The sequence below is a fragment of the Panthera leo genome, chromosome C2 (genome assembly GCF_018350215.1).
Source record: "Panthera leo isolate Ple1 chromosome C2, P.leo_Ple1_pat1.1, whole genome shotgun sequence".
NCBI classification, from domain to species: domain Eukaryota; kingdom Metazoa; phylum Chordata; class Mammalia; order Carnivora; family Felidae; genus Panthera; species Panthera leo.
Genome location: NC_056687.1, coordinates 95,649,044 through 95,663,885, shown reverse-complemented (window position 1 = coordinate 95,663,885; position 14,842 = coordinate 95,649,044). Strand labels below are relative to the sequence as shown.

The following is a 14,842-nucleotide window of genomic DNA, read 5'->3' as shown; positions in this document are numbered from 1 at the left end:
AAAAATCAGTTAACATGTGCTCAAAGCATCAAAAAAAATTACAACAATTTGCCTTTGTTAAATCAAAAGACCTTTTTTTTTTTTTAACAAGGCAAGACAAAAACAGTAATTTAACAGAGGCTGGGCATGCCTGCCTCTCCTCTGTCAGTGCCCCTCCTGCACACTGTGTACAAGTCCAGTCTGCACCGCAGCTCACTCCTGACTCTGAGGACCGTTTTTAGAACTCACTTTGACTTTTTCCTATGGAAAAAACAAGACCAAGCTTTTGAATGAAGTGATTGGGAATCTAGTTAAATGTCTTGGAAATGAAACATCTAAAATTGTATCATCTTTGCCCAGCCCATTCATTTTTTAAAATTTAAAAATACATATACAAAAAGTATGCAGTAGATATTTTAATAGCATAAAATATTTGAAAAATTAGGTAAATTAAAATATTTTAAAAGTACACTTTAACCAATACCATGGCAAATTTTTTTAAACCCAGACTATCTGGTTACTTGGATGTCTGTGTTCTATTTTCAATCAGTTTTAGATTCTAATCTATCACGTATCTGGACATTTTCCTGCTTTAAAAAGCTGTGACTATGATGAATAAAAGAGGTTTTTAAATATTAGGTATTTTCATTTTGTATCTTTATGGAGAATGTTAGCATCAAGTGATGTTAATCTGATTCGCTGGGCCAAAAGGAATTACAACATAATTTCACAAGATCCCCAAGTGGTAAGGAAACTTCACCCAATTAATCAATGCCATTCAACGTTTACTCCCCAAATAGTTGTCAATTCAAGCATGGAAGGGTTTTATGTTTACCAGTTAAAGGAAACCCTTTTCCTATGTAATACGTGTGTGCTCTCTAAAAAGTAAGTATTTGTAATAATAATAAAATTTATTTTGTGTAATTTCTTGCTTTAAAAACAAAAAAAAATAAAAAACCTGTTCAGCGATCTTTTCAGTTGTAGAAAGTTACTTCACTGTCAATAGTGGGTGTAAAGCTTTTGTAGTTAAAAATGTATAGTAAGTCAGCATCGGCTTCTATCTTTGTATTCTTTGTATTGTTCTGTCACACACCCTGTATAGCAACACTTCTGGAATAGATTCAAAGTGTCAAAATAATTCTGAGAAATATGGGCTGTCACAAAAGTCTCAGAATGTAGATCCTTATTAGGTGCCCTTGATTTTATAACCTAATCAGGTTTATGACTGGCTGATTTGTATGTGAAATGTGTTTTAGGAATTGTGCTGTGATTCACTCAGACCACCCCCTACCCCCACTGCCCCAATGTCATCTAGCGAAATACTTCACCCAGTGCATAAAAGTTTCACTCTCAGTTCAATACAGTAAGTAAATAATGTCCATGTTTGTTTTAAGCCAAAATTAGAATTTTGTTTTGGAAGATTTTGTTCACTTATTACTAGTTCCTGTCATATATACCACACATTTCACATAAGTGTTCAAATGGCTTGCATTTTAAACAAATGGAAAAATGCATGAATGACAATGTTCCTATGTGTTCACAGGTTCAGTGGTTAACTGGCAAGAAGCATTTAGAAAAATGTCCTCATTTGCTTGTCTGTGTAATTTTTCTTCTCTACATAAATCCTTAAGAGAACAAAGACTGTATATATAGGTGAACCAGGAAATGGATGCTTAACAATTCTCTTTTAGCAAAAGCTCTTAAGTATGAAATGAACCATTAAAAGGGGAAAGAGAATTAAGTAGAAGCATTTAAAAGCATTTAAGTAGAAGTATTTAAAAATACGTAGAATCATAGTTCTAGATCTGGGAGGTACCTTAAAGATGACTTAAACACAAATCAGCATTTTGAGTAGTATAGGCTCCAAACTGTATATTCAGAAGAGGAAACAGATTAAAATTGTAATTTAAGTAAGTAATTTAACTAAGTAATTGCCTGAGGTGTCACACACCAGCTAATTCACCAACTGGAAGTAGAATTCCCAGCCCCCCAGCCAGCCTTTATCTTCATTCATCATATTCATCTATTATTTATTATTGAAGTAGATTATTTGGTACTACCTAAAGCAAAAAGAAGACTTTAACACACAGCATTCTAAACAGATTTTAAGCAGTACTTCTGGTTTGCTTGAGGCAAAACTAAAAATTCCTTCTTTCTAAAATAGATCGATGTTTATTTCACTACCAGCCCCACCAGTATCTTATGAACACCAACTTCTTCACCTCCATTAATTAAAGCTCCACAAAACATGGATTTAACACTGATAATATATATTCCTTGAAGTTTAACTTTTAAGCCAATAAATGATGGCTACGATCAATCCTTAAGAAGATTACTGGAGTCAATTTAAATAGGTGGTCTAAAAGGACTTACTAAATTACTGTTATATTTAAAACTATGCCATGTTAGCAATATTTTCAGTTTTTTCCAAATTAAAATTCATCACTTCAACAATACATTTTAAAACCTTTGTACAGGTTTTCTTTCTATGAACTCATACTGACGCCATCAATATCACTTAAAAGCAATTATACTATTCAAAAGCAGGGAAAAAAATACTTCTCTAATGTACCCTCTTCTCCAATATCTGAGAGTTTTAAAATCATCATCTTTAAATAAAATTAAATGTTCACAAGCTATAAAAAAAAGAAAAAAACATTCTCGGAAAACACTTCCCAAAAGGTCCTATAAACATGGCACTTAAGAGGTGTGTGTTCATGGGTTCAAGTAGAACAGGGGATTTTCATTAGAGAAGCGAGGCCTCAGATCTGAGAAGTAGGGAGGCCACTCCCTTTTAATGTCTGTGAAATAAGTTCAAAAAAAGCCAAACACTGTGCTCTGGAAAATGATGCTGATTTGTATTAGTGCTTTATAAGTTTCAAAAAAAAAAAAAAAAAAATGCCTTCTCATAGTATTATTTTAAAATAGATTAAATAAGCTCTAAAAAATAACATGTAAAACTTTAAATTCTTAAAAATTTAGGAAACTTTTTCCAAAGAAGATAATATAATTTTCAACATTTTTTTTTCTTTATTGAAGAAATGGCTTGTATTGTTGCTATGAAGGAAACTATATAGTGTACATATTATGGACTAACAAAAGAGGAATATCTTTCCAAAGAGTTTTTTTTTTAAAGATGTACAGCTTATAATAGATTGAAATTAAATTTCAGTAAGATTGCATATTTATTTTTCCTAATACTGTATTTGTGCTTATCTAAATTAAATTACAATCTTTAAGATGAAATCAAATGCTTTTAAAGAGACTCATAAAATACCAATGTTAATGAATGTGAATTAAACAGTTCATTTTATGATCCACACTACTGTGCATCAAAGAAATAGAGGTAGGCTTCCGCTGAAATCCACACTGATAAAGAGAAAGATAGCTCTTTAGTCATCCAATTCTTAGATACAATCTAACAAAATACTATCTTAAAATGCCTTTATAACAATCTACAAGGGTGATTCAACTGTGGTATCTGAAAATGGATACTCCCTTCTATAGGTCCAATAACTCAATTATAAATAATTAACCTTTGAGTTTTTGACAAATATTCTCCAAGTACAATAGTTGTCACCTTTTTTTTTTTGAAGTCAAAAACACTAGCTTTTGCATCATTGGAACTACTGATAGGGGGCAGAATCACTTGACAGAGAGTGAAAGAATGAGTATGGTTACAGGTGAATTTTATTGCTGTAACTGGGATCAAACCATTACAATGTATTATTTTGAACTATTGAAGGTCCTATCTATACTACACAACCTCACTCCATTAACTGTATTATTACCCTCTTGGGTCTAGAATGTTTTCCTCCTATTTGTCACTTCCTCCATTTCCCTATCCTTCACCCTGGAAAACCTTCCTTAAGGCCCAGCTACATATATGGTGCACAGGAAACAGAGTGAACAAACACTGCATAGTTGGGCCAGTGTCCACTGCCCAAAGGTTTCACTGACACATGACTGTTAGGTGTAAGAAAGTCCTGCCCCAATTACCTTCCTAAAATTAACGCCACTACAAAATCCTCTCTAAGGATTTTCAGGCAAAAGTGTCAAGTTTTCACGCAGTTCCCTTAGGGCTGGAATAGGCTTTAGGAGAGGAAAGCAGGAAGCGAGGCCCTTTCATGCTATCAGGCAATGCCCAGTGCCAGCTGCACACAAGGCAGCATGTGCTCCTGCCATTCATTAAGGGTGAGGATCTTAAAGCCACAAAATATAATCCGTCTGTTCTAGCTGAAAATGTCTTTAAAACATTTTAACAGTGTGTCCAGCCAGGGATTTCATCTACTCAATATGGCTGTGAGGGTAGCATCATTCACGTACGTCTACAATAATTTATTCTTTCTCAAACTGTTTACACCCATATAAACACAACCGAAGACTATACAACCTATATATTGCCTTCCCACCAACTTGTGCCATGACAGTATTAGAACCTTGCAAATGCAAATGGGACTTTATAACATTTAATTGAACAAGTCAGTGACAGGGGATGCTGTGACAGATTTCAGCCTAGGACCAGTATTTGAATAAAGGTCTATAATTTCACACAAAAATTATTCAAAGGTATGGGCACAGCAATACTTCAGACAGTTCTAAGGAAGTGTTTCAACACGCTAGGAAACAAAAACAAACAATGGGCTATCTAAAAAAAATCATTTCTACTTAAGGTAAATCATGAATATTAACGTCAAAAGTGCAGAAATTTGTTCAGTGTTGAAGTGGGACAAGCAAAGTGGCAGGTCTCTTGTCTGCCTCTTTCCCATTCTCACGCCTCTTCACTAACATGTCTTTCCCTCATTCTACCTTCTCTACTCCTACATGACAGCCCTTAAGCTCAGACTAAGGAAAATGTCTGTTTAGCGATGCCACAGCAAATCAAAAGTACCATCCTGGAAAGTTATATGCCACTCAAAAAGTGACAGGTTTTGGGACAGTACTCTGCCTTATATGACAATGATTACATCAAAGGTGCAGAGCCTGTCAGACACATGCCTACTACACTAGGCTTGATGAGAATCCATGTCATGCAAAAACATCTACAAACCAGCTCTCACTTTATTTTCTTAGGAACACATGGCTTAAAGTAAATAAAATTTGAAACTTGTAGGTTTTTTTTACTTCCCTCAAAGGGAAAAGAGTGCATCAGTTTAAAGTCAGAAAATGTACACTTAGCAAAAATAGGAAGAACTTCCCATGTTCTCGGTCATTCCTTCTCATCAATGAAAATCCTAAACAATTTAGTAGCATGATGGAAACAGAAAATAATACTCTCCCCACCTGTATCATACCAGAACTGTGCTTAGAACTTAGAAGAGAAATGGACATCCAGTGTTATCATCTATATTCATATTTAACTGAAGCTTTGATTTTTAAGATTAAATCCTCTAGAAAAAAAAAAAACAGCTGCATCAATAGGGAAAACTACCAGTTGAAAGCAAATAGGCCATTTCTAAACAAAATAGCTCAGTTGAAAGAAGCAAGTATATTTTCTGGGTATGTTTTGAGTGAGGTCAAGAGAAGATCTGGACTACTCTTAAGATTACTACAAGATTTAAGATTATAAGGTGCTCTCAATGGAAATCCCCCTTCTGGTAAGCTTTCTTGGATATTAACATGGTGCTAGGCACGAGGGCTTTCAATCAGTATATAATGACTGATATTAAAAGAGACAGTAAAGAAAAGGAGAACCTGTAACATAGTCCTAATACCTTAAAGGCTATACAGATAATTTAGTTATGGGAGGTACCCATTATTGCTAAGGGAGTCTACCCCGAAATCAGTTGCTTGTGGATTATCTATGATAAAGTTTTAATTCCACGGGAGACTTTCCTGTGTGCTCTTCACCCACCCCACACACAGTGGACCATCCTATTAATGCTTAGCCTATTCCTGTGTTCTGAAACGGCAAGATGAGGGGGAAAAGCCAAGGATATGACAACTGTCATAATGATTAACTGCTAATAAATGAAAACTGACTATAGAGTTCCTACCTTTCCTTGAAACTTTAATCCAATAATTAACAATGTGATATAAAGAAATATGTAACATAGACTACAAGCTATTGTAGGTCTGGAACTTGAGCCTTACACTATATTACACATTCTAATCCTACACATAACTATCAGTAAACATCTTTTTTTTTTTTAAACATTACTACACAAAAGAATCCCACAAAGCATACATTCAAACAAGAGGCATCTAAAGATTAAAAAAATTACCCGCTGTATTTCTGTATAAAAATAATCAACATTCTCTAATGTACACAAAGCCAAAAGATAAATATCTGTGATGTCCTTAATGACATCTTTAGTCTTCTACTAGCTCAACACAATCTTTTTGAAAAGAGCAGTGACAATGACTGAAACCCATGGACTCTTCCCCACTTACTGAACGTCTGCCAAATATCTGTGTATGTTCCTTCTATTTTAAAACATTTCCATCGTGTGGTAAAGATAAAAAGGATTCAAACAAATTTTTTATTTCCCGACAATAAGGCTCTCAGGGCTCCCACAACAATTTTGTCTTAATGTCATAATTCTGATAGAACACTAACTGTTCAGTGAAAAATTTTGTTTTAAAATGTTTTTTCTGTAAAACATGTACATACAAAATTATATGTGATAATCCAAGAGATACTAGTTGGTGGGAACTTTGTAGGAAGCATGCAAAGGTTTAGTCAAGGAAAAAGGAATGTGCATTCTAGCTAGACCCAGCCTGTTCAACATTAGAAAAAATCCAAAGACCAAACACATATCCACTACAAACTACTGTCTTGCCAGCAAAGGCTATGCACTGGTTCATAAGGTATAATGATATTATGCCTTCATCAGTGCAGAGGAGCAGCTCTCTGCTGCTCTATGAAAGAGAATATGAATTCGTAACTTTCTGAGACTCAAATTATTTGTATGCTAGTCCTTACTTTACAGGTCAATTTAGTGGATTTTCCCTTTTTCTAGTATGCATAAAACTGGGAAAAATACTTCTGCAGAACATTAATGCTGTCTGAAATACTTCCATTGTATAATGTAGTCCTTATTATGTCTCATCTTTTCAAACTAACCCTCTGGGTAAAAAAGAGCAACATTTATCACTCCTACATCAGGGTTTCTGAACCCTGACACTACTTGACATTTTGGACTTGATGAATCTTTGTTTTGGAGGACTGTCTTGTGCACTGTGGGATATTTAGCAACATCCCTGTCCTCCATGACCCAGATGCCAATAACAACCCTCCCCAACCCCTCCAAGCTATGACAACCAAAATGTCCCTAGGCATTGTCAAATATCCCCTGGGGAGCAAAACTGACCTCTGTTGAGAACCACTGCTCTAAATGTACAAAAACTAAGAAGAAAACTAACTTTCTCAGCCACATCAAATTCTTGGGCAAGTTTGGAATAGAAACCAACTCTTCTGACTTCCAGATTAGTATTATTCATGCTAGAATGCAATCCTTTTTATGGACAAAGCAATTGTCTGACAGACATGTTTCTTGAAATGTACAACTGATATCTCGTTGCATACAATTCCAGTCACTGGACTCCTACTAAACTATTCCTAAATTACTCCTAAATTATATCTCTCATGACAACCTATAGAAAACTTACAGGGTAGAAAAATGTATAAGAAAACCGAATCAAAAGAGGAAAAATGTAAATCATTAAATTACTTTTAAAAGGATTCTTTATATTAACGATAAACATCACCTTTAAAAAATTATCTAGTATAACACGTTTCTTTGAAAAATATCATGGCCCTCTATATCAAGTCTTTCAATGTTGCATGTAACCTGTAAAATTAATTTTACCAATGTTGGCTAATTAAGAAAATGTATGATGAATTACTGTATCTGTAGAAGAAATACCAGCTTTTGATGTGGAGATCCCAATGTGCTTGGCTATCCACCACAATATATGATAACATTCTAGGCCAGCTTGAGCCTTTACCTTACAAGTTTGTTTAAGAAGAGTAAAACTGCTGTTTTCTCACAGCTTCATGATCCTGTTAAGATTCCTTCAGAGAGTTGATGCGTGCACAGATCTTTAGGGCCGGGCCTAGTTTGATATTCATTGCACTCATAAGATGGTCTTCTTTTAGCAAAAGAAGGGCCTGTCCATCAATCTCCTGTGCTCTGAATTCATCTGCGATATCTTGGCAGCCTGGAATTTGATCAGAGGATGGAAGTTAGCATTAATATGTAACAACTAGGTGTTACTTTAACAGTGACAGTTATTCTCTCAGTGGGTTTGAGTATCTGAAATACAGGCTGGGAAACAAATGAAATTTATTTAGGGTAGTCTTGGGTTCACTCCTGAAGAAGAGAGTATTTCTTGGCATTCTGAAAGTAAGAATTAATTTGATATCCAGGTAAAGCAATTTACTTGGAATTCTTGTTCTAAAAATAATAATATAGAAATAATTAGTAAAAGTCAGGAAAAATGTAGATTCATCGGTCCAGATACAACCTACCTTGACAAAAAGGATAATGGTATTACCTCAAAGCATGCCACACATATAACAAGATTGGATTAACTAGTTATTACATGTCATGAACTTATCTTTGTATAAGAAACCTTCACATGTATGTATGAAGGAATAAAATGTAATGTTCTGCCATGTGAATAACAATTTAGAAATGTTTTCTCAAATACCAGAGTACCCTTTTTCGGCATCATTTGTACCTTATTCGAATTTACAACCTTCAATTGCCAAGCACATTTAAAACATTTTTATTTTTCACTCAGGAAAGAACCAAACCATCAAGATTGTAGTATCAATCTACTGTAATGCTGCTGAAATATATTACACTGCTTGACTTGTATTCCAACTTCATATCTTAGCATCACTGGACTCATCTCCATTTTTGGTAAGAAAACATAAATCCCCATTGAAATCATGAGCTTGCCCGCCTAATCTCTTACCAAACAATATTTTATCTCTCAATGTAAACCAGGTGCTTCAGCAGGTAACAATGCTAACATCTACTTGAACCTCAAACGTTTTTATTATCTACCAAAGTCTGCACAGCCAGGCTACTCAATAAACTTCCCCACGAAGGGTAAGGAAACAACCAGGGAAGGTAATGAGTTAAGGAACCAAGAAAGGAGAGAATGCAGTAATGTGGAAGCTTCCTTATAAGAGTGAAATTATAAAAAATGAATTTAAGAATAAAAACTAACAGCTTAAAATCTGTTTTATTCAAATCAACATTCTAAGAGAAAACACAAAGATAATGAAAACTAGAAATGGTTATATTACACCCCTGGATAGCACAAGTCTGCTGAAATGATTATCCTGTCTATTGCAAATGTGTCATCCTCTTGTTTATAGAAGATAATGATGTCATCCCTAGAACCCCAGCACCATGCTCAAAGCATTGTTAGGGGCTAAATACATACTTTTTTGTATAAGTGAAGGACTGGATGAGTGAATAAACAAACAATGAATGAAAACAGAATCTGCCACGGAGGAGCTATTTGTAATAGTAGTAATACACTTCTTTCTGTATTTAGCTGTATGGCCTTCTCTTGGTTATTTCTTTTCTGTTTCATATATAGCAGCCAGTTTTTTAACTTCTCTATTTTAATTTCTCAGACTTAAAAAAACTGACCTTTCAAAAGTACCCTATGCAGACTGTTACAGCTTTGCCATTTACCATATAAAAGAAATTATACAGTTAAAATGGGATTACTCACCATAGAAAGCTCCCTTTCTTTTCCCAGAGGTAGCTCTCAAAACTGGGCAGACAAAACTGACTAATCTTGCATCTAGTTGTGACTTCATCCTTCTTTTTATGAAAGAACTAATGTTCTTCTCTCTTCAGTCTTACTTACAAGAACACAGGAAAAGAAAAGAGAGAGAAAGATAGGGCAGGACTTACTTAGAGTCAGAAAACAGGAGCAATGAGAAGTAATGAGGACTGTAAGAGCTACGTTTGGGAATAGAAACAAGGAGTTTTCCATGAGGAAATGTATAGCATGTTTTTGTTCCTCTGTATTGTGAGATCCCTCTTCAAATGTCTTCTGGTACTAAGTAAACGTATTAGCAAAATAATAAAGAACAAAAAATGTTTTGGGAAACCACATGATTGAGTAGGAATGCATTATCTTCAGAATTTTGGATCGATAACTCTCTTAAGCCAACCACAACTAAGGGTAGTTATACTATACATTAGTATAGAAATGAAAAAATAAATTACTTTAAAAAGAAAAAGTGGGGGTGGGGAGGCAGAAGCAAATACTCTTCCAGAAACCCATTAAAGAAAAGTGAATTTTCAAAAAATTTTTAGACGCTCAAGGTATTGAGTTTCTGACACTAGAATCTACTTCTATAAAATGGCTGGTGCCCCAGGGACTCCTACCAAACATATCCAACCTGCAGCAACCAGTCACCTTGTTGGGTTTATGTCACCAGAAGCAGCTATCAAGATGGGCATCGGCCTCTACAAAAGGACATGAGTCACAACTAGACTTTGCAATGTCCAGTCACTTTTTCAGCTAAACCCAAAATGGAAGCACTCTACACAAAATTTCAGGCTGGTGAAACAGATCACTTGCCACAATGTAAACAAGTCCCAATATTAGTATTATGAAAACCAATAATCATATATTTTTAGATAATTCCTACTTTATATGCCTACAGAAAAAGTGAATCTACTACATATTCACAAATCGATAAATACCAAATAAACTGATGTTTGCATTGTAACAAGAGTTAAGAGAACTGCAGTTAGTTGAAAACAAGAATCGTTCCTCTAGAGAACTTCTGAATACACAAAACTTGAGAAGAAAATAATTTTTCACTGTGGTAACAGCTCTGAGATTGGGTATAAAGCATACCAGCTCTAACATGGTCTCACCAGGATGGTTCACAAGATGATATTACACGAAGAGAAGAGCAAACTCTAGAAGTAAATATAAGTGCCCTGAATAAAGAGGGAAGTCTATCTCAACTGGAAAGAATGAAAATATAAGAGATTACAAAATTTATAAGCTCGTTCCTTCTATGAGAAAAGTTTGAAAGTAGACTTCTTGGTGGAGGGTGGAACACAGTCCTGAATGAGCTTGAAAGAGGCTTCAAACAAGTTTACAAAGGCCAAAGGAGTACACAGAAATGAAGACAAAAGCATTTTCTGATAGAAGATTTTCTTTAAGTCACAGACATTAATTACTCAGAGAAACTTTGTGAAAGAAGATAGAACTGATCACACAGATAATCTTGTTATTTAGCCTGTCAAAGCAGTTTGGAAATAGTCCCATTTAATCAGTAAAAGGAAAGCAGAGTTACATTAAGCAGACTTACACAGTACCAAGCAATTCTAAATTATAAAGCAGTTTCCCTTTAATGATATGTAATATTCTTTGAATAACTGGCAAAATTGTGTCTCAATGAACTCAGTAAGACAAGCATCTCAAGCTATAAGCAATAATATTTTTTTTCAACTGAAGAAGCAAGAATGAGACAAGAATTTAGCCTTTGTTCTAAAAAAAAAAAAAAAAAAAAAAAAAGCATATGAAATGCTAGAAGAATCAGATATCTATTAATTGTTCATTATTTGACCAACTACTTTCCTCAGGTTATGAACGAACCCTCCTTTCCCAAAGGAAATAGTTTCCCCCAAATGAGAAATCAGGCTAACAGTTCACACACCCCATGTGGAGACTACTTCTGAAGAGGACAGAATCGAAGTCAAGCCCCAGGGGATCAGTAGATTCCAGTGTTAATTCTCATGATATCTAGACTGGCCTAAAAACTAAAATTTATTTCAGTCCTCATATATTAAAACCACAACCAGTGAAGACTCACCATCCTCTAACATACCAGTTTTAAAGCAGATTCAAAACCTCTATGGTCAGCGCTTAACTCACACCTAAGTTTTCTTAGGTGTGTGCTTCAAAATCTTCTATGAAAAATGTATCCTCTCTTTAAAACAATTGCAATCTTTCTTTAAAAGTGAGTATAACTTGTTTAATTAAAAAAAGACTTATTTAGCATTTCTAAAACAAGGTACTGAAAAATAATAAAATGGGGCGCCTGGATGGCTCAAGTCAATTAAGCAACCGGGTCTTGCTTTCGGCTCAGGTCATGATCTCATGGTTTGAGTTCAAGCCCCACACGGGGCTCTGTGCTGACAGTGTAGAGCCTGCTTGGGATTCTCTTTCCCTCTCTCCCTGCCCCACACCCCACTCTCTCTCCATCAAAATAAATGCATAAACCTTAAAAAAAGAAAAAACAATAAAATGTCATAGAATTCTGTATATAAGGTAAAATGACAGGTTTTTTTTAAAGTAGTACTAGTTCTGAATATACTTTCTTCACTCAGCACATTAACTGTAGGTTTGCTTCTGAGATAGTGGTTACCTTCATAGATTAATCAGCAAAAGTAGCTGGATTAATTTTACTAAGTCTGTAGACAAGTTCAAAGGGAATATACTTTTCTGGAAAGCTTGTGTCAAGAGAAACAGCATGATTCACAATAAAATCAAAATGGAGCAAACATTTAAAAAATCTCCTTGTTTTCCATATTCATAATGGAATGAGTAAGATTTGCTGATTTTAAAAAAATATACTCTTAATATATATAATCATTGTGGGTCTCATCATGAGCAATGCTGCAATTATCTTTAGTAACCAGCCCCTTGGAGAAAGTAGATATAAAAGACTGTTGCATTAAAAAAAGATAAAGAACATAAAGAATTAAGCTGATGGAAAGAGTACCAAAATGAGAGAGCAGAAAAAACATAAATAAGAAAGTTACCCTCAATATTGGAATGGAATATCATAAATGAATTTTAGTTGTCTACTTAAAAAATCAAATTCCAGAAGTGTTCTTGATGTCTACTTATTGAAAAGAATCAAGGAATGCAGCTTCCTTTAAAAGAACCAGCTTGATTTTTTTTAAAAAGAAACCAAAATGTTATATTCTAAAAGGTCTTGATTAGCTTTCAAAAATGCAAAAAGAAAAAAAATATATATATAGTCTCTCTTATTTTATTTAAAAAAGGTTAAATTAGGAAATAAAGAGGAAATGGAATAGAAAAATAGAAGAGCAGAAGGGAAGAAGTGTCTGACTCAATCTCTCTACTGACCTCTCGAGAGAAATCAGACTGAAGAGAAGAGAGCACCTTTAATATCTTCACCGGCTGAGGTGTCACAGCAGAAGCAGGACTAGTCAGTTTTTATCGACTTGGGGGGTATGAGAAAATACCCAGTTGTGCTGAGGGAATAAGCAAGAGGAAACAGATCACATTTCAATAGCAAATGCCATTTAATTAACACATATACATAGTACTTCTCTAGCCCTTTAGTGCAATAGGTGTGGATGGATCTAACATCATTCCTGTGTGTGAATGCACAAGAAAAATATTAAGGCCAAAGTGGTGAATTACATACCAGGCAAAGAATGGATGAAGGCCCAGACATCATCAACTGTCCATATAGATGGCTCTGTTTGTGCAACTGGTAGCAAATCACTGTTCTCAGGCATTTTCCTAATTCTCACATCCCGGAGCTCACGTTCTCTTTCCCGCTCACTCTGCCTGCGCAGGCGTGTTGTCATAGCAGATGGAACAGAATCTTCATGAGAAGCCAAGTCTTCTTCTGCAGATGGATAAGTAATTGGAAGCTGGAAAATGTAGTACAAGTAAAATACAGCATTGCACTTTCCTTACATTTCTGAAAAGGGTATTGTACATTGAAGCAAGGTTTCTACAGACCTGCCTAAGGATATGTTCTCTTGCTGCCCCATCAGGGCCACTTGGACGACGGCCACGATGCCCAAGACTCTGATTATCAGGCTTACGATTCCAACGACTAAGTGCAAATTTTTTAGAACAGCTAACATTGTACCTAAGAAATTCAAGTAAGAAAAAATATTAAATGATATATGGAACACTCCATTTAGTATTTAATTATGACTTTAAAGTGCACTTGTGAATCAGTAAGTGCCAGATACTTCATTAAAGACTGTGATACCTCAGAAAGTAAACCATAGTAGTGTCCAATGGATTTACTTATGGTGACAGTCAAAAAATGGTCTCTGTATATATCATAATATAGCTCTCAATACATTATTGGATACCAATAGGTATTGATATTTTCTCCTAATAACAGCATGATACAGAGGATAACCAATTTACTGCAAAATAATTCAAGGCTCCAGGAAAAAAGAAGTTTGATTGTGTAGATGTTCAAACTATTTTCCTAAGTAATTGTTTCTGAAGAGAGATTAATATAGTAAGAAAGGTTAGTATAGTAGAGAGGGGGAAATCTCAAATGGCTAGTAAAAGATTTTTCAAATAATACTGAAATCAAAGAGTGAAAACCTAAAGTTGAGATTTTGAAGTTGCACAAATTCATCATAGTTCTCACTATTTAGGAAATTCAAATACACATAATTCTTTAAAACTGGCTGGAAGATTATTTTCATTTCATCAAAATAGACTAATGTTTTTTTAATATAAGACATGATGACAGTTTAAAAAAAGTCCTGTGCGTGTTTATTGGGTTTCAAGGCCCTAGAACAGGGCTGGTAAACTTTTTCTACAAAGGACCAGACGGTAAATATTTTTGGCTTTGTAGACAATACAAGACTGTCACAACTACTGAACACTGTAACTGTAATATGAAAGCAGCCATCAGCCATGAACAATAATGAATGAGCATGGCTGTGTTCCAATAAGATTTTATTTAGAGTAAAATTTGAGTTTCACATAGTTTTCATGTGTCGTGAAATATTATTTTTATTTTTTTTCCAACCCCCTAAAAATTTAAAAACAATCCTTAGCTCAGGGGCCATCCAAAAACAGGATACACAGATGACTTGGCCTGGGAACAGTTTGCCAACCCCTTCCCTAGAAA

The 14,842-nt window shown here is 34.8% G+C and overlaps 1 protein-coding gene across 8 annotated transcripts in view; it reads right to left on the bottom strand.

The window, feature by feature from the left end:
• The window catches only part of PHC3 (polyhomeotic homolog 3), a 91,741-nt gene that overhangs the window by 9,708 nt on the left and 67,191 nt on the right, over positions 1-14,842 (bottom strand). For 3 of the 8 annotated variants that reach the window (XM_042903148.1, XM_042903150.1, XM_042903149.1), the window contains 3 exons: positions 13,699-13,831; positions 13,376-13,607; positions 6,185-8,142 (listed from right to left, as the gene is read on the bottom strand). In XM_042903148.1, the coding sequence (XP_042759082.1) occupies positions 7,988-8,142; positions 13,376-13,607; positions 13,699-13,831 (520 nt within the window). In that variant the 3' untranslated portion in view covers positions 6,185-7,987. Of the gene's footprint in view, positions 1-6,184; positions 8,143-13,071; positions 13,200-13,375; positions 13,608-13,698; positions 13,832-14,842 lie in introns of those variants that run through there. The other 5 variants (XR_006193012.1, XR_006193011.1, XM_042903151.1 and 2 more) reach the window with 5 other exon arrangements.